Consider the following 18221-nt stretch of genomic DNA (forward strand, 5'->3'; position numbering starts at 1 on the left):
AATAGCTATCTTCTGGTCTCAGAATTTAATTCTTCTGCAGGGTTTCTGAGCACTACCTTACCCTGGCTTTCTCTTCCCATCATTCTGTGCATTAATAGTGTCAGTTAAATCTGCTTGAACTCAGGAGTTCAATAAGTCTTCATGAAGGATTGTGGACCAGAAATTAGAAGGACGGCCATGAGCACCAGGCAGCTGACAGCCTCTTTTCCAAGATGAGTGTGATAATCTCTTCCAGCTGTAATTTTACTTATCAGCACCTTTTCTTCCTTTCTGCATTTTGTAGATCATTATCATTGGAGAGCCGGTAATAGTCCTCTTTTGTTTTGCTCTGGTAAGAGAAGGAGCATAATGTATGCTGCTCTTCCACTTCACCTTCAAGCCAAAAGGTATCAGCCAAGGTTTCTCAAAGAAGTAAATCTGACTTAGAACATGACAAAGGTTTAGACCATTACAGTATAAGAACTACACTCTTGTTGTTTGCTGACTGCTTATGACTATTAACTACCAAGTTTACAGCTTTTATTATACTCTCTTTTTTTTCCCCCCAGTGACTCTCAGCTGTAGGGTATAGATTTGGGTTTAATGCCTGTGAATCCATTCTAATGTCTACAGTAAAGCTTGAAAGTAAACAAGGACTTAATTCTACCTCTTCTATTGCCTTGCTTCTACTTTGCCAGCACTTGTTGATCAACAAGAGTCAGCCTGGTTGACTTATTCTGCCATGCAACATCTATAGTGCTGTCTCTCAGCAGGAAAGAGCTGTTCCCAGCAGTTTTCCTGAAATTGCAGGAGTGCAGAGGAATGCCTCATCTATTATCTCCAGTGTGCAGAGCCACCGGAGAATGACAAATGAGTAGGATACACAGCACTATAGCTTCTGCATCTTTTCCTAAACTAACGGACAACAACTCTTCTGCAAATGTTCCATACAAACCCAAAATTTGGTCAGCTACCCCTGAGGAGGTAAGTTTATTTTTTTTTCCCTTATGGTATCAATGGGATGTGTCAGCTGCATGTTATGTAAGAGCAGTGTCTGTTATACTCTAGAGAAAAGTACTGGAGAATAGTTCCCCAGTTAGGATGCAATTTTTATTTTGCCTATCTATCTGTAAGAGCCCATGCATGGATGCATTGGTTTACATATGGTTGTTTAATATTTTTTTATAAGGGAAAATCATTCTTATATTGGAACAAAAAGCATATATCTATCCTGGTTGTTTAACTACATTGATATAGACTAAGTAGCACAACTTTATAGCACAGACTGGCCTGTAGTAAGGGATGGCAATTATGTAATTTTCTAGGCAGATGGTGTACTACAAGCCCCAATCAGCTGTGGGAAAGTTCTGCCTTTGCTTTACTGTCAGAGGAAATCTCTTGTACATCAAGCACACAAAGGAAGCCACAAACTTTGAAGGAATGCTGTAATCTGTGCTAACTGCATAGGTTACAGTAGGTGATTGAATTAACTTCTGTTGAGTAAATAATGTGTGTATCCCTAAACGGAGGAGATGGATCCTGTGAGATGCTGGCTGGACTGAATGAATTTAGGAGAATCAAAAAAATAGAACATTGTAGAGGAAAAGTTAAACCAAAAACATTTTACAGGAATTGAATTATACTATAATAAAACTTACTCTCAGAACTCAGAGATTAATGTGACCAGAGACAAGGAAAGAAATAAAAACCTTTAAAGTTTGAATTGTCTGTCGTCCAGAATGAGGCTCTTGGCATACACTGTGGAGAAAGGGGAAACTGTACACAAGTAGCGTAGAAACGGGCCACATAGGGCTTCAGTGTGCAATTTAATGTCTTTTTGTAAAAAGCTATCTCCAGTAAGATCGAGACTGTAAGTTTAAAAAAAAAAAAAAAAGAAAAAAGAAAAAAGCTGGTAGCGCAACTCGGGTCCGCGGCGCTACGAGGGGGGTGGTGGCCGTCTAGTACAAACTTTAATCGCAAACGCTGAGACGTCAATGCATCTGATACATTTTTACTCCGCTGCCCTTCACCTCAGCGGGAACACCTGCTGTCTGCTGAAGGGAGACGAGGGTAGCGGGAGGCAGCGGGAGCACCCCACAGCCCGGGCGCTGCCCGCCGCAGGGCGCACACGGCTGTTCCCGCAGACTGACTCCCCTGCCCCGGGCAGCGGGCGGAGGGGCCGCCGCCGGCTCCGCGCCCGCCCCTCGCCGCCTCGGGCCCCGCGTCGCCGCCGCCCCCCTCCCGCCGGGCGGCTGCCGGCGCCATTCCCTCGGCCTCCGCTGCGCGGCGGACCGGGCCGGGCCGCGCAGCCGGGCTCCTGCTGCCCGCCCCCCCCGCCGCCGCAGCCGGCGGGCTGGCAGCTGGCAGGCTGCTCCCCGCCAGGATGGTTCACCACTCGGGCTCCATCCAGTGCTTTCGGCAGCAGAAAGGTCAGTGCGAACCGCGGCGGTCGCCGGGAGGCCCCGCGCGGCTGCGGGGGCGCGGGGAGGGGGCGGGCGGGTCTGGCCGCGGGGTCCGTGCGGTGTCTCCCGCAGGTTCCAGGTGCATCCCGTGTCCGTGCCCGCCGTCCTGCCCGCGGGTGTCCGCATGCGGGTCCTGCTCTGGAGGCGCAGTGATGCTGTCGGGTGTGTTTGGCTGGGTGTGAAGTCATGAGGCTGCGGCGCAGGGCAGGGAGCCCGGGGGGCGAACCGAGCTCTGCGCGACCCGGCTGCTGGGGGGGACTCGGGGGACCCCCGATCCGGCCCTGACCCCCGCGCGGTCCCCCTTCCCCCGCCCAGGCTTTTCTCCCCGAGACGCGGTGCTGCTTTGGTTCTCGGCTGCTGTACAGGTGATTCTGGAGATGCCCACGCGTGTGATGTGGAAAGGTCGTTCACCCTCTGGAGTTCACTGAACTTCCTCTGTTCCTCCACTGCTGTTGTTCCTAGGTTTGTTTCAGGTTTTAGTCTTCGTATCGTGCTGTTTCCCAAGTATAAATGTTGAAGAAGAATATTAGCTGTAATTGTGAGTGGGGCTCCGGTGTTAAAAATGCCCATACAGCTTCGGTTCAGTCCATGTATTGGGTTTTTTGTTCGTTTGGTTTTTTTAATTGGCAAACAAAAGCTCTTGCTGGTCAGCAAATACAAAGGGGAATTTGCAGTTGGAATAGCCATCGCTATAAAACCTATATTGTGTTCATGTTAGAAAAAAAGATAATTCCCTTAATAAGCTTTATTTATTTTTTCTCGATCCTGGAACCAGTATTTGTACTGTATTTTTTTCTCTCTAATTTTACTTTGACAGATAAGATACAACCAAGATTTCTCTCACTTTGTTCTCTTTCAGTCGTTTTAGTTGTTAACAAACTTTTTTATTTTTCTCATAGCATAGTATGCCATAAATTATGATTTGAAATGGTATTCCTTGTACATAAATCATGAGGTCACTTATTGGATTTTACCTCATTCAAGTTCTTTTCCTTGAATGGTTAGTTGAAAATAAATAATTCAAAGCACTTATTCCATTCTGGTAATCCCATAATAAATTTACTTCCTTGCATTTTTGCATTTTATGCCAGTCTCCTGTGGGGTAATGAGTGGTGCCATTTCAAATTGTAAGAACTCTAGTTTAGTCAGGCTCAAATTAGTATAAAAAAATCTTTTTTCAACTGTCAGGTCTGTGTTTATAAAAGCATTAGGTGACTTGGAGCCACAGCATTAATTATTAGTCTTTCGTAAGAAACTATGAAAATATGTCTTATATTACAGAAACGATTTGCAAGCTCCAGAATCGCTGTCAAGGCTCTTCAGGAGGAGTGCAGCTGTTCTGTAATGATCTTTGAAAAACCTACCCCAAAACTGTCAAGTGTTCTAGTTCTGTGTTCAAACTCATGATCAATATGCCATGTGATTGATGAAACTGTATGTCTGCACTAGTCATAAAACAAGAACCAGGTGGGTTTTGCCGTTTACTTTTTGAGGAGACTGTTGTTCTCATCTCCTTATTCCTGAAGAAATCCTGATTAAGGTGCGTCGCCACTCATCAGACTTTGGAAAAGAGAAGATGCTCTTTATGGTTGACCTTGGCTGGGTGCCAGGTGACCACTGAGCCGCTCTATCACTCCCATTCCCAGCTGGACAGAGGAGGGAGGATAAGATGGAGACCAACTCGTAGGTTGAGATAAAGCAGTTTACTAAAGCAGGAAGGGAAAGTTTGCGCCCGCACAAGCGAAGGTTTATTTCTCTGCTTCCGATTAGCAAGCAATGCCCAGCCACATCCTGGGAAGCCGAGCTTTGGGATGCAGGGCAGTTGCTCAGCAGGCAAATATTGTAAACAACAAATGCCACCCCTTCCTCCTCCTTTCCTTAGCTTTTATATCTGAGCTGATGTCATGTGGTATGGAATATCCCTTTGGTTGGTTTGGGTCAGCTGGCCTGGTTGTGTCTCCTCCCAGGATCTTGCCCTCAGTTGGGGAAGGATTGTTGCAATGCTGATGTTGTGCTCAGCAGTAGCCAAAACACCGGGGTGTTATCAACACCTTTCTGGCTACCAATGCAAAGCACAGCACTGGGAGGGCTGCTGTGGGAAAATGAACTCCATCTCTGCCAGACCCAACAACAGGACTGACTAACATGAGTATCCCAAAATTCTCATATGCAGTGTGATGTGTGCTAAATGCATGTGAATGGGTTCAGTCTCTGTTTTCCTTGGCCTAAAGCTATTAGGGATGGGGGAGGACAGCTTGAAATCTTGGGCAAAAGGCTACAGCAAAATTAAGCAAACATAAATCATAATCAAGAATTCATCATCTTATCATCAGGTATTTAAAAAAAGCTGAGTATCTGGTACTCTGAAGTTCATAGGCACTGATCTCATGGTGTCTTTTTTTTAATTTCCTATTTTTTGTCAGTCTTCTATTTAAGATTTATTAGTTCTGTTATTGTAATTTGTTACTGTAGGTGAGATTTTGACTAAATGCGCTGTTTGTTTTCTAGCTGCTCACAAAACAGTGCCCTAAATTCCCTTTTTTTTTTACAGAATCAATGGTAATCTTCATGAAATGGCCAACTGCCCATCACAGCTGTGCCATGTATGCTTCACTTGCATTAAGACCAAGGTTCATTTCTTTGGGGGGATTGATTGAAAAGGCATAGTTTTTCTGTGGATTCTCAATCATATAGGAAAGATATACATCAGCAAATCTCATATTTTCTGAAAGCAAATAGAAAATGATTTTAACCTTTTTAGCAACAGAACCTACCTTTTGCCAGGTAATATAATATTCAAACTCACTTGCTGAAGAGGGGGTAATTTTCAAAATGGGAGACAGAATAAGCTGGAGAGCATTTTTTTCCTCACCTACTCTGAGCATTTTGTTCTAGCTGAGAAGTTGTGGTTTCAGCACCAAAGCTGTCTTTACAAGGCTTGGAAGAATAAGAAGACCAACTTCTTCAGTCTCTTGGGTGTCTAAGAATCTGCAACTGGGAGGAGAAAAGGGGGGGGAAAGTGCATTTATATCCCAAGGATTTCTTTCTGTTCAGAGTTTAGACAGTGTTGTTTTTTTAATTTATCTTTTCCGTCTTGACAGAGTGAGGTGGTGTTCAGAGTAGGAGGTTGCCATTATGCTCCTTTTTGTCTTGCTCTTTGTTCAGATTGTGTATGCAGACTACAACCCTCAGTTTTCAAAAGCTGCAGTAGAGCTCAACATAGTGTTATAAAAAGACACTGAGAGGGTTGAAAAAATGGATCTCATTCTTCTTCACCCCCACAATTCTTGTTCTTCTGCATGTATCCAAAGATATGCCTATTGAAAAGAGCAGTGTCCTAGAGGTAGACTAATCTGTGTCTCTGCACAGCAGTATGTTAGATCTGTTGAGCCATCTGTGTAGTATTTTGTGGCTATTTTTAACCTCTGCTTTGGCAGAAACTGCTTTTTCTGAAATTAGTTTCCTCAGTAATATTATCAGTTAAAACTGTATTATTGAACGTATACCTTTATACTTTTTACTCTTTCAAAAGGTGATGCAACCTATGGCCTCTGAGGAATTATGTCAGAGGAAAGGGGAAGAAAGGTTTATTATTTACTGGTTTCTTCCCAACCATCCTTTACAAAAGAAAAATCGTCATCCTCAGAATTTAATATACAGGTTTGTTTAAAACTGCCAAGTAACTGATAGTTATTCCTGAAGGAGAAATTTGTAGCTTAATAATTCCAAGGGAACACAGCTCGTTAGGAATCAAAATCTTTTAAATGTAGGACATAAAATATATGGCAGCCTTACAGTAGATTTTGTGGTTTTTTTGTAATATGCTTGTTTAATTAGAGGGCTCTACTGAAAAGTTGTATCCTTCAGAAGGAAAGGCAACCTAATTTACAAGAGGCACTTGTAGCAGATACTTGATGCTGAGTGGGTTTGAATAAACCTGCATTTAGGGTGCAGGCCAAGACAATTACAATGCTTAAAATTTTAAACACCTAGGACTTTAGTCCTGATACACAGACTGCAACTTCCTGCATACTTTACTGGGTGCTTTCATTGACTATTGTTGTTTTTTTAATACCCCATCAAAGCTTTTAAATGAAGGAGTTCAATGCTGGGAAAAAGAAAAGATGTCTGTGCCTTAAAATTGAGTTGCTTTTATCTTGGTGTATGAGATTTAGGAACATGGACTGCAGATTAAAATCCAGTGGCTAACTTGGGGTGCTTCTCATGCTGCCTGGTCAAGGAATTCAATGGTTCAATGAGTCAGGAAGGAGTTCATCAACTCCAGTACCCAATACCTCTTTGAGAGTACTGATTTAGCCTCTCAGGGGGTTTATCTTGAAATAGCTTAAATTGAGACTTCTGAAGAAATCAGGGATCTCCCTAAAAGACGTGTTCTAAATCTGAACTCCTGATCTTTGCCAAATATTTTGCTTAATTTTATATATTAGCCACTTGAGGCTGTACCGTGGTTTTGATGGATTGAGGGTTGGCTTGAGAATCTGTAAATAGCTCTGCCTTCATGTTGTTTCGTTAACTGATTTTGTTAAATCACTTTGGGATACTTTGAGAAGTACTGTTATGGGGTAGAGCTTTTTGTTGTGGTTACTTTACTCGAAGATTTTGATGACTTGTATTCTTTATAAAACAACTTGTTAATTGAATTTACATTTCTTGTGAATTTGAATGAGGATTTGTAAAGATTACATTTTTTATATTGCTCCAGAGTTTTCATTATTCGGAATCTGGACTTGTAATTAAGAAGCTCATGGAGAATTCTCCAAGGATGTTTGATGCTTCTGTGGCATGAGTGAACCTAGTAAGCTTAATAGTCCAAAGAGACTGCTGAAATTGCTGGAAGATGGAATTCTGTCATACAAAAATTTATGAGAGATTGTGACTCTTCACTACTGTTTTCCAGAGCAGAAAGGCCAAGTTTCTATGTCAGTGTGAGTAAAGCAATTTTTTGGACTCAGTTCTTCAATTTTCGTGCCAAGGAGCACTAACATATACAGAAAATATCAAAACCATCCTCATCTTGACTCTGAAAGCTGAGAGCAATGCAGCTATTAATAAAGTCCCTTAAAACAATACCATATTCAAACAGTGTCATTTATAATGCTCTTTCGGGGCACTGAAGAGCAAGGTCCAGTGTTTAATGGGGCTGTGTTTTCTCTTACTTGTGTTGCCTGGTACAACCACTATCTAGAATTCACTTCAGCTTTTTCACTCAGACACCTTTGAAGGACCCATATGTCTTTTTATTCTGTATTACACTGTTGTGGGTTGTAACTTGCATAAAATATGGAGATTTTTTTTAAATAATAATTAAATGCAACGTATTAAACCTTATATTATGCAGGTGCATGAGTGCTGTAGAAATAAGTCAGATATAATTTCTTTTTTTTTTTTTCCCCACTGAATATTTTAAATGAGAAAGCTAAGGATATCAGAAAATTTTGGTATGTTACATAACTGTTATCTGACTACAGACGAAACACTGTGGTAAGATGTCTGGGCATTTGCTTCTTACATTCTGGTTTAAGTACAGCTTGATATAGTAGCATCTGTGGGAAAACTTTGTACCTATTCCAAAGCTTTTCAAAAGGGACCTGTTAAAATAGGCAACCCTTGCCATCAATCATTTGCTTTAGAACTCTCACCATTTATACTTCATTGAGTATCACTATAAAATTGCAAGTTTGTGATCTGCTTTCATATTTTGGTTGGTTTATTCTGCTTTTCATAGATTTTTGAAATTTGCTAAATGAGTACGATAAATGAAGCAACTCTGGCAGTTTAAATTCTGTGGAATATTTTTAATAGTAGTTTCAATATATCAGCTTTTGTTGGAAAGCGTTGCAACAAAATCAGCAGTAGTCAACATATTTTATGATTAAGGGTATTTTACAGTTCCAGCAGCCATGAGAATTGAAGCATCATTTTAGGTAATAGTACCAAGAGCCCTGCATTACAGTTAACACAGGTGGCTAGGGAGTAACTGGAAAAGTAACGATGCCTTTTTTTGTTGTTTATTTTCCCCTGAAGAGTGAGGAAAAAAATGGCCATTTGTATTTTAGACATACTGTGGTAGCAGAAGGTAACTGTGCTATATTCCCAAGTTTGCTGAGCGACATGAAGGTCTCTTGTTTTCTGCTTCGACCTGTCTGAGCTGAAGAGTGTCTGTGTTGTCTTGAGTCAGACATGCAGTGGGGTTTGCAGAAAGCATCATACATGGGGTTACTCGGGTTACAAATCTTAAATTCTCTTTTACGAAACGTTCCTTCTGGAATTAGTTCAGTTCTGTATATCCTACAGCATATGTTACAGTGGATTATTTATTGGAGGCAGGTGTAACTCAAAACCAAGCTACAGTGTACAGCAATATGTTTTAACAACTCTGAGCCTCAATGAATGCAAATTCATCACTGTTTTCTCAGAAAGAGACTCTGAGTCTGCCTCAGTTTGGGTTATCATCTGGCTTGTGAGGGCTTCAAGCCAGTGCAGTTACTTAAGGAGGAAATTGTTCATTTGTCTGACTGGTGAGGTCACAGTTTAATTCACAATATATCTGACTATTTAAATGAGGTTTTGGAGAAATTAATATCTTAGTTATCCTTTTGTGTAATGTCTAATATACAAACATCAGGCAAATAGCAACGTTTATGATGTAACTGATCTGTTTAAAGGTAAGGTCTTTTTGAGGGGAAGAAAAGAAATCATGAAAGCATGCTGAATTAGATTTCATCTGTAACTCAGGAAAAGGAAGTGTAGTTTGAATAGTGTCTGCAGAAATCCTTTCTGAACAACAAATCGCCACTGTTCATATGGTTTTTGCTGATTTCTTTAATAACAACACAGGACGGAAACATACATGGTTTTTCTTGCTTGTCACTGGATTTCTGCGTAGCAGCCTAGCTCAAGAAGGATGCACAAACAAAGGAATTTAGAGCTCTCTCAGATCGCCGTTGAAAAATTCATAAGAACATCACAGTTACACAAGAGTTATAGCTGGTCTCGTATGCTCCAGATAGCTCCTGTGACGCTGGCAAGCCCTGGAATTAGAATATGTTTGAAATGTCATATTCTGTTCTCTGCTTGTCTGATTCAGTAGAATTACTCTTGCTCAAGAATTTCCTTACTGCTTACAGTTTGTTTGTTTAGCAGCTTCACCAATAGTATGTTTTTATAAGCCGGGAGGTCTAATGTGTATAATATTTGCATTCTCTTATTTTTCTGCTTCATTAAACCGAAGGAGTCAGTGCTTCTAATGAATTATTTTCCCGAACCATTAATCATTTTGGTTTTGTGGGAGGAGGAAGTTCCTTTTTATTTTTGGGCTATTTTGTGTTCATCCTTCAGCTTCCTTTTCTGTGTGGTTGCTTTAAAAGTAACTTAATAGAAGGAGAAAGTAGCAGCAAAAAAAGCAAAGGGGGTCAAACAGTGAAAATGCTAGGAGAAGGAGGCAATCCTAAGAATTTCCAGAATTTTTGAATGAGTTGAGAGATTACAGGGAGGAATTTTTAAAACACACGCACAGAAAGTTAAAAAATATAGATAGGTGAGAACTGATGAAGAGATACAGAAATGGTCAGTGGGTGGGTAGGTAGAGAGATAAACCAATACCAGGTAGTGAAAGCAGACCAAGCATATTGGGCAGACCTCTCTGTGTAAGCAGCGCTCCTTAGCTGGGCTGAAGTAGGACTGCACGCCGGGGATTTGCACATATCACACCACAACACATCAAACCACGTCAGCTGCACCAGCTTCAGCACTGAGGATCGATTTCAAAGTCACTTGCTAAAAGAAAGGGGACGAAGTAACACAGACAAAGTTCAAGTTTTGAAGAAGGTGATATTGTGAGTGTATGTAGATGTGCATAAAGCCAAAATCTTCAGTGAGAGGAATTCAGGTACTACCTGAGTGCAAAATCTGAGTGGCTGAATACTCTGCAGAGGCTGTATCCTTCAGCTGATGTATGCAAGAAAATGCAAGATCTGTGCACTACTATTTCCTCTCATATAAAATAGTTCTGGTTTGGTATTGGCATCATATGCGAAATTGAAACATGGCCAAAAGTGTTGCTGGGTTTGAATAGTCTCAGTGAAGAGGACTGAATGCCCAAATTCCTCTAACGTGGAAAACTTGAGTTTTGTTGATACGTTTAAAGCTAGATATGAGATATACATATTTATATTTAAAAACCTTGCTTTTGATATATATTAAGCATTCAATTAATGTTTGTATATGTCTGAATGCTGATCTTTTCCTGAGGAAAAAAATTTATTTAGCTGAAATTCCGCTGAGCACTGTCACACCTGAGGGTCTTTGAATTACTCACAATCCAATGTGTATAAAGATTTTTCAAAGATGCAGGTGAGCACTTTGTCTGGGTTTTGTAATAGTGCTTGGCTATCTAACAGCAATTGCTAGAGGTTGTGCCCCTAATGATGTTTGCAAGGTTTTGGAATTCAATGCACTCCAATACTTTAAAAAGTTGACCATAAGCATTTTTTAAAACAAGTCTTACGTTCACCAGAAAATTTAAATTATTTCTTAAAATATGAATTTAGACCTAAATAGCTGCTCCTGGTTCCATCTTTGATAGATAAGTTTGTTATGTGGTTATGGCTAAACACAGAATTTGCCCTGAATTTTGACTGGGGCAAGCTGCAAGCTTCAGAACAAGACATCTCGTCTCCTGAGTACCACTGGTAGATAGTGTGTGTGTATCGTTAGAAAACTGCAAACTAAAGAAGGTGTAAAAGCCATGGAACCCTGTCAGCAGCTCTCTGGAGCACATCACAGGCTGGGGAATCCCTCTCTAGAGATACAGGAGACATCCTGGGATGCAGAGGTGGAAGAGCGTCTTAGCACTGTACAACACTTGTTAGGGGAGGAACAACGTCATGGAAAGAGAAATAAAGGTGCTTTAGGATCATCATTTTGCTCTCACTACAAAAAATTTTTTTAATGTGTGAAAGCAAGGATTTTTCAGATAATGTGTTTTTATTATAAGCAGGTGCTGTTGTCTATTCAGCAACCACCAATGCATTGCTCTCACTATTGTGAAGTGCCTTGGTGTATAGAGTTCCATAAACAAGGAGGAGAAAGATTTTCAGAAGCATAAATACTCTGGAGGAATAAATGAATAATAAAAAGACGCTTAACGATGTTGCTATTAATAATTCACACTTTCAGGAAATGCAGGACTTTGAAGTTGCTGTTTCAGAAATCCAGCATCTAAATAAAAGGGAAAAACAGAGTGGAAACCCAGCCTATCATAAGACAGTAGTTATTAGTAGTAGTTGTCACTTCTACTGGCCTTCCTGAAGTGTGGTTGGACCCCAAGATTTTCACAGTGGTTGTTTTGGTAATTATGTTGAGTGTACTTGAACTTAAATAAAACTTTGCCATAAAGATCTAGGGGGTGCTGTCCGCACAGAAGCCGCACGTACCCTCACTGGTAACAGTGGGATTTCAGTGAATATACCGGAGATTCTGATTGGATTTGCTTTTATGGGGTTTAGCTGTGAATAAGAAATGATGCTCCCTGTATCTCATTAGCCAATATAAGTAGTGGATGAAGAGGAATTAGTAGGATTGCGTTAGTCACACTCCAAAATGAGAAGGAGAACAGGCTAACATGGTGAGGACAATACTTCAAATTTTTATCCTGATTTTTATCTTCTGAGCTGTCAGAGGTTTGTCCACATCTGAGGCTTGAAACAAATATCTTCTAGGATATTACCCTGAATTAAATATAATGTGTTGGTAGGGAGTAATCTAAACTTGCTTTTCTTTTGTACTGTAGGAATGGAGCTTCTCCGGCTTTCTATTATTTTATAATTTAGGAAATCTCAAACATGAGATTGACTTGTATTTGATCTGAGGAATAAACAAAATGTTTTGAAATTTGCATTCATAAGTGTTTGTACTTTAATGGAAAGGTTTTCTTCAGAGAGAAAAATGATTCTTCATATCCTAATGACAAGGCTTTAGGTCTGGTTGTCAGTCTGACTGGACTGTTTTTCACCTTGGTTGCAGTTTGTAACTTTATGTCCAGTTGTGGCATGTTGGTTCTGGAGTGAGTTATCTGAGGGGCCTACTAATGCCAACATCTAGTTCATATATAATCTATTAGAAATTGTTAATACTTATGACTATAGGTATTTACTGGCAGACTTTTGTGCCTAGGCATAAGGAATCCAAATTTCTTGCAAACCTAGAGTGGAAACAAGGCAAAGCAAGGTATCAAGAAATCAATTAAGCTGGCTAGTTGGCATTTTTACCCCTTTAACAAGTTAAAAAAAAAAAAAAGAGAGAGAGAAATGTTTTCAAAACAGGTATTCCTTTAATTTAGAAAAGCATTTTTACCAGTGCTAAATTCTGTCTGAGTCTTTCCAATTTCCCTTTCAGCTTTCTGGTACTTTGTGTAGGAGACTGTGCTATTATGAACAGCATATGACAGGTATCTGTTACTTTGTGCTTCTCGAAGCCCTTTCATGACTTTTGGAGAGAGGGGGAGGGAATGAGAAGGTGGAATTTTTTGTAACTGTCTCTCTCTGTTCAGTACCTGAAGCTCTTTCTTCTGCTGCACCCATCTGGGGATCCTTTGCGTGACACTGGGGCCCTGAAATAGCCCGTTACTACGTGGTTATGAGATTTTTGGTTCGTTGCCAGCATGCTTGTCGAGCTGCCAAATGTCCATTTATATTTTATATATCCAGTGTGTATGTCCAGACTTGAGAGAAAGGAAGCAGCTATCAGTGCAGAGATGCCAGCCTCAAACCACCACTCTTACATTAGTTATTTGAACATTAATACATGGAAAGAAACGATCACAGCTGAATTCAAACCATCCGCAGCTTTGTCCAGAGCATTTAATAGATTTCATCAAAAATGTCCTCAAAATGTATATTTTCATGAAGAATACATTTTTGTTAGTCTTTTAGTTTACTTTAACCTGTTCTAGCTTTATTAGGGTAATTTCATCTTCTTTTTTCCTCTCTTCATTTGAAATTCACTGTTTTCCAGAGGGAAGGGTTGGAGGGGAGAGGGGCAACACTCCGTTTTGTTGCTACTATTATCATTAATTTTTTACTCCTGGTTAGGTGATTCTTTAATACAGTTTCCACTAGAAACTGGGTATGAATGTGATTTTGGTTATGTGGGTTTTTTCCCATGCTGTTTTCCTCTTTATTTCATGTCTTCATTTTATTGGGTAATGATCTGTCTTTTGTAGACATAAGGTTTTCCTGACTGATTTAATTGAAATGTCATTTTATACTTTGCTAAGTCACTGCAAAATACTTTTTTCTAAACATTGAATATAAATATTGGATGAAGATATATTTTATGCTACACAATAATTGTTTAGTTACCAATTTGGGGGGGGGGGTTTGGTTTTTGTTTTTTTTTAATCCTTGCAAAACCCAGTCAGGTATCAGAGGACAATGTGAATTACTATTGCAAGCTTTCTACCAGTAATTCTGAGTGTTGCTGTACAGGTGAGCTTCTGGATTAAGTGTTCAAAAAAGCAGTTCATTATATGTTATTAGTAAGACTTCACTCTTTATTTTTCCTAAGAGTTGACAGCAGAGATGCTAGTAAGATTATAACTGCATATGAGATCCTTGTATTCCAAGAAGTGAACCAAAGTAATACATTTGGTGAGAACAACTTCCTCATCTATCAACAGAACAGTATAGCTTTAGGGTGCTGATAGCAGATTGCCTGTTATTTTGCCTGCAGATTGTGTGAGTTTTAAAATGACATAGCTCTGATGGTCCAGTTCTCTTCAGATTTGTAAAATATGCTTTTGTTTTTTGTTTTTCACAGTAAAGCATAGCTAAGAATCTGACTAGAAGTTACCACTCACTGCTAATAATAAAAGAAGATTCTGAAGATACTGATAATCTCCCTTTGTTCCTCATTCTTATTTTTTTCCTTTTTTTTTTTTTTTAAATTAGCACAATAATCTGGGCATTTAGTAAGTAAACACTCATACTGCATTATGGAAGCAGCTGGAGACTGATGGTTTCAGTCAAAGAGGGTAAAGGTTGGGGGGAAGAGAGACTTGAGAGACTGGGAAAGGGGAGAAGATCTAACCCTGCTGGTTATAGGCCTCCAGCATGTTGAGGTCTCCTGTACAGGGGTGCCTCAAAACTGGATGCTGTTCAAAGATGTGGCTGCAGGAGGGTCAATTAGAGAGGAATAATCTCTTCCCTTGACTTCCTGGCTTCATACTTATCAAAGCAGCTCAAGAGGGAATCAGCCTTTGCTTCTGCAAGGGCTCACTGCTGACTCCACTGGGAGTCTTCATGTTGAGAGGTGCAGTGTCAATTGTTATAGCCAATAGCTGTTGCCATGAATTTCTAAATTAAATTGTTTTGTTGGTTTTACCAACAAAATAAGCGGGGAACTGTTCAAAAGAAGCATGCATGGCTCTGTTATTTGGTGTGGATGATTTGGCTTCTGGAGTGGTTAACATACTGTTGAGAAGCAAAAGCTTGTGAAGTATTTGAATAGGTAATGGGTAACAGGTCATGAAACTTTGTTTTCAAGGCTCCAAATACTGAATGCCTTCTAATTTGAAGTCCTGGCTGTAGCTGAAGTTCTTACAGGCACAGATGACTCAAAGAAGGGCAGGTCACCAACTATAGGTGAGCTGTGCTATTTTAATTTACTTTTAACCCAACACACTGATTGAATTTAGACTAAAAAGCTGCCATCAATGAAATAAGTATAATGAAGTCATATATCCTACTAATAGCAAAACAAAAAGAGAATAAACCCTCACCATCCCTAAAGCAACCTTTCTATTTTTTTTTTTTTTTTTAGACTTTTCCATCAGTGTGTCAATTTGTCAATCAGAAATAAGACTCTAGCAGTGATTTCAGTATTTAAGAAAGCTTAGGGCAAGTTAAGAGTTCTTAAGGCAAGTGGGCCACCCTCCTGGAGTCAAATATAGAAGTGCACAGAGTCTGCAGATAGAGCTTTGCAAAAAGTTGAAGGCAACTGAATGCACTGAAGAGGAGGAGTCATCACACCAAACAAAAGCAACTGATGAGCCTCAAGAGATGCAAGATATGTGTCTGTAACCATGGTCATTTGCCTTGGTGTGCAAACCAGGATGATGTAGGTGTCTTTAGATGCAAGGCGGAATTGCATCCTAAAACTTTCCAGCAAGAAATGTGGTTTATGGTTTTTTTTTCTTCCCCATATCTTTTTACTTGCTATGTTCGTTAGGGTTTTTTTAAGTTTGTTTTTTAAAAATAATAATTTAAAAGCTTTTAAAGCACTAGTAAACCATTCCATTAGTGTCTATGAATCACACCTAGGACTCACATAACTTAAAAAAGTATTAATGACTAAACCAGTAGTTATCCTTTCATTAACTGTGTTTGAAAGAAAAGGAAAACTTTGTATGCTAACTGGTTTTGCAGTTTAATGTTAGCACTGACTCTTTTGAATAGGCATAGTTTTACTGGAGTTCTGCAAGAATTTTATTTTCATATTTCTTTTTCAGTCAAATTTTCAGTCAAATTTCACTTTCACTTGACACAATTTTTTTCCATGAATCCAACATTTAATGTATGGAATGACTTTTCAAATCACGTATGTAACATCCATTGTGATTCAGTGAAGGCAGAGAATATTTTACATCTACTTTGAAGTTCCATTTATTAAGCATTCAGAAGTTAATCTGCATTCAAGTTATCTGAGTTCAGTGACCATTCTGTCCTCCACACTTGATAGAAGATCTCCCAGAAAATTTGAGTTCTTTAAATGTGACCTTTCTTGGCACTGCTTCATCCGATCTGGTTTGAAAAACTTAAAAGATAGGATAGTGCAAACAATTTTTCATTCAGCCAATTTTTTTCCTAGCAAAAAGAGAAGCTTTGAAGAAGTTTAAATTTTAGAATAGTAGAAGAGCGAAAGCTCTTTTTTCCCCCCCCTGAAGTTTTCACTTTAGAGGTTATTTTCTTTACCTTAAGAATAGAAACAAAAGATTTTTTCAATTTAAATAAAATAATTTTGAGACAAAAATGAGTGATTTTTCATCTCCCATGTGTATCAGAAAAAGCAGACTTTAAATCAGTTGAAGGAATTATGTAATTTTTTTTTTCAGGCTGGTTGCTCTGTACCCCATGTGTAACATCTTTACCATTTTGCATAGGCTTATTCTAAATGGCGTTGTCAGAGCTCTAGAATAGTAATCTGCTCTTTTGCAACTGCTTCACTAAAATTTTGTATGAATATTATAGGAAAGCACAGTGCTTTTCATTTGTTTTAAGAAGATATTCCTGTAAAGGTTTGGGTTTTTTTCCTGATAAGATACTGTCATCAGTATCTCTTAGTGGTTCAGTAATTAGTCCAGCAAGAGTGTAATCAAAATGAACTGCTCTAGTGATAAAGTGTTTCTAATGGTAATGTGCAAAGGTTTTCTGTCAGCAAAATGTAATTCCCTTAGTATCTGGAAACAACTTTTGAAATCAAAGGCTGAAAGGCTGTGGAGACAGACAGCTGGAATCACTGCACCAGAAAATGTTTAATCTTTTGGCTTCCCTGCAAATATTGAGTAAGATTAATTTTTTATTTTATCTGAAATTGAATCTAAGCAGTTGGTCAGATGTAGTATTATGGTATTAATTCAGTATCAGGGCTGAAAATCCATTTGGTGAATTTGATTCATTTGGGAAATTTAGGGTTTCTTTTTATGGTGAAAGTAGAAATGTAGCTCTCATTGAAAGATAGTTTTACTTTATAACCACTGGCCAAATTTCCTATAATAAGGCAAAATAATTGCTCCTACATAAAAGGGCAAAAAAAAAAGCGAAAGAATAGAGTTGTCATTCTGGTTTTTTTTTTTTTTCTTTTCTAGAATGTATTCTTATTTCTTTTGCTATTTTACCTGAAGGAGTATAAAAGAATTGTGGGTACAGCTGCAGAGCTTTCAGCTGAAGCCAGGAAAAATGCAGAAGTTTTACAGTATCAAAGGAATGTTTCTATTGAATTGCTTCATAGCAAGCATTTTATAAGGACTTAATTTGTGCCTTGTTTATAGTAATCAAACTCCAAAACGCGTTTTTCAAACAGGGAATATATAAAAGTTATTCTCCTTTGTCGCTCCCTTGTATAATAGCATCTTGTTCCTTCTTTGTTTTTTTCACCCCTCTTTCAATGTCAGTTATTTACTATGTTTGGAGAGGTTTGTGTTTGGCACACTGTTAGGACCATCTCAAGGGCAAGAGGATTTTGTTTTTGTTAGAGCAAATAAATAGAAAAAAAAAAAGGATTTGTTGTTTCACACTTCCTTGTGCTTTTCCCAAATGTTATGACTATACTTCAAAATACTAGTTCTGGACAGTGTGTATCAAAATGAAATAAAACTTTAGGCAGCTTAAGACTTTTAGTATGTTCATGAGAAGGAACTGCTTTCTTGTCTGACACTTTCATTATCAGAAACACTACAGTTTCATAAAGATTCACAGATACCCCTTTCCAGTGAAATCCTCTTTCTAGGTTACTTCTAGAATGTAAAATTCCCCATCCCATTTCCATTTCTGTACATCTGCATACCAAGAACAAACCACACCTTAGCTTAACCTGATACCAGGGTTATCCTGTCCACATACATACTTTTTTGCTTCCACATTAACTTATTTGTATTGAAATAATACAGAGATGGCTCACACATAGGGAAGGGTTTAATTTTCTGAAAGGTGAAGCTGTGCATTGCCCCAATAATGAATCTATATGCCCTGCCTTAACCACACT

The 18221-nt window shown here is 39.1% G+C and overlaps 1 protein-coding gene across 4 annotated transcripts in view; it reads left to right on the forward strand.

Moving 5' to 3' along the window:
- Window positions 1–823: 823 nt before the first annotated feature.
- The window catches only part of ANO3 (anoctamin 3), a 133890-nt gene continuing 116492 nt past the window's right edge, over window positions 824–18221 (forward strand). Inside the window, exon 1 of one of the 4 annotated variants that reach the window (XM_032690447.1) lies at window positions 824–963. Coding sequence is in view for 1 of the 4 variants with exons in the window: in XM_032690442.1 (XP_032546333.1) it covers window positions 2363–2408 (46 nt within the window). In the remaining 3 variants the exon portion in view is untranslated. Of the gene's footprint in view, window positions 964–2304; window positions 2409–2883; window positions 2904–12028; window positions 12088–18221 lie in introns of those variants that run through there. The other 3 variants (XM_032690442.1, XM_032690445.1, XM_032690443.1) reach the window with 3 other exon arrangements.

Source organism: Chiroxiphia lanceolata, chromosome 6, assembly GCF_009829145.1.
Source record: "Chiroxiphia lanceolata isolate bChiLan1 chromosome 6, bChiLan1.pri, whole genome shotgun sequence".
In the NCBI taxonomy this organism is placed as follows: domain Eukaryota; kingdom Metazoa; phylum Chordata; class Aves; order Passeriformes; family Pipridae; genus Chiroxiphia; species Chiroxiphia lanceolata.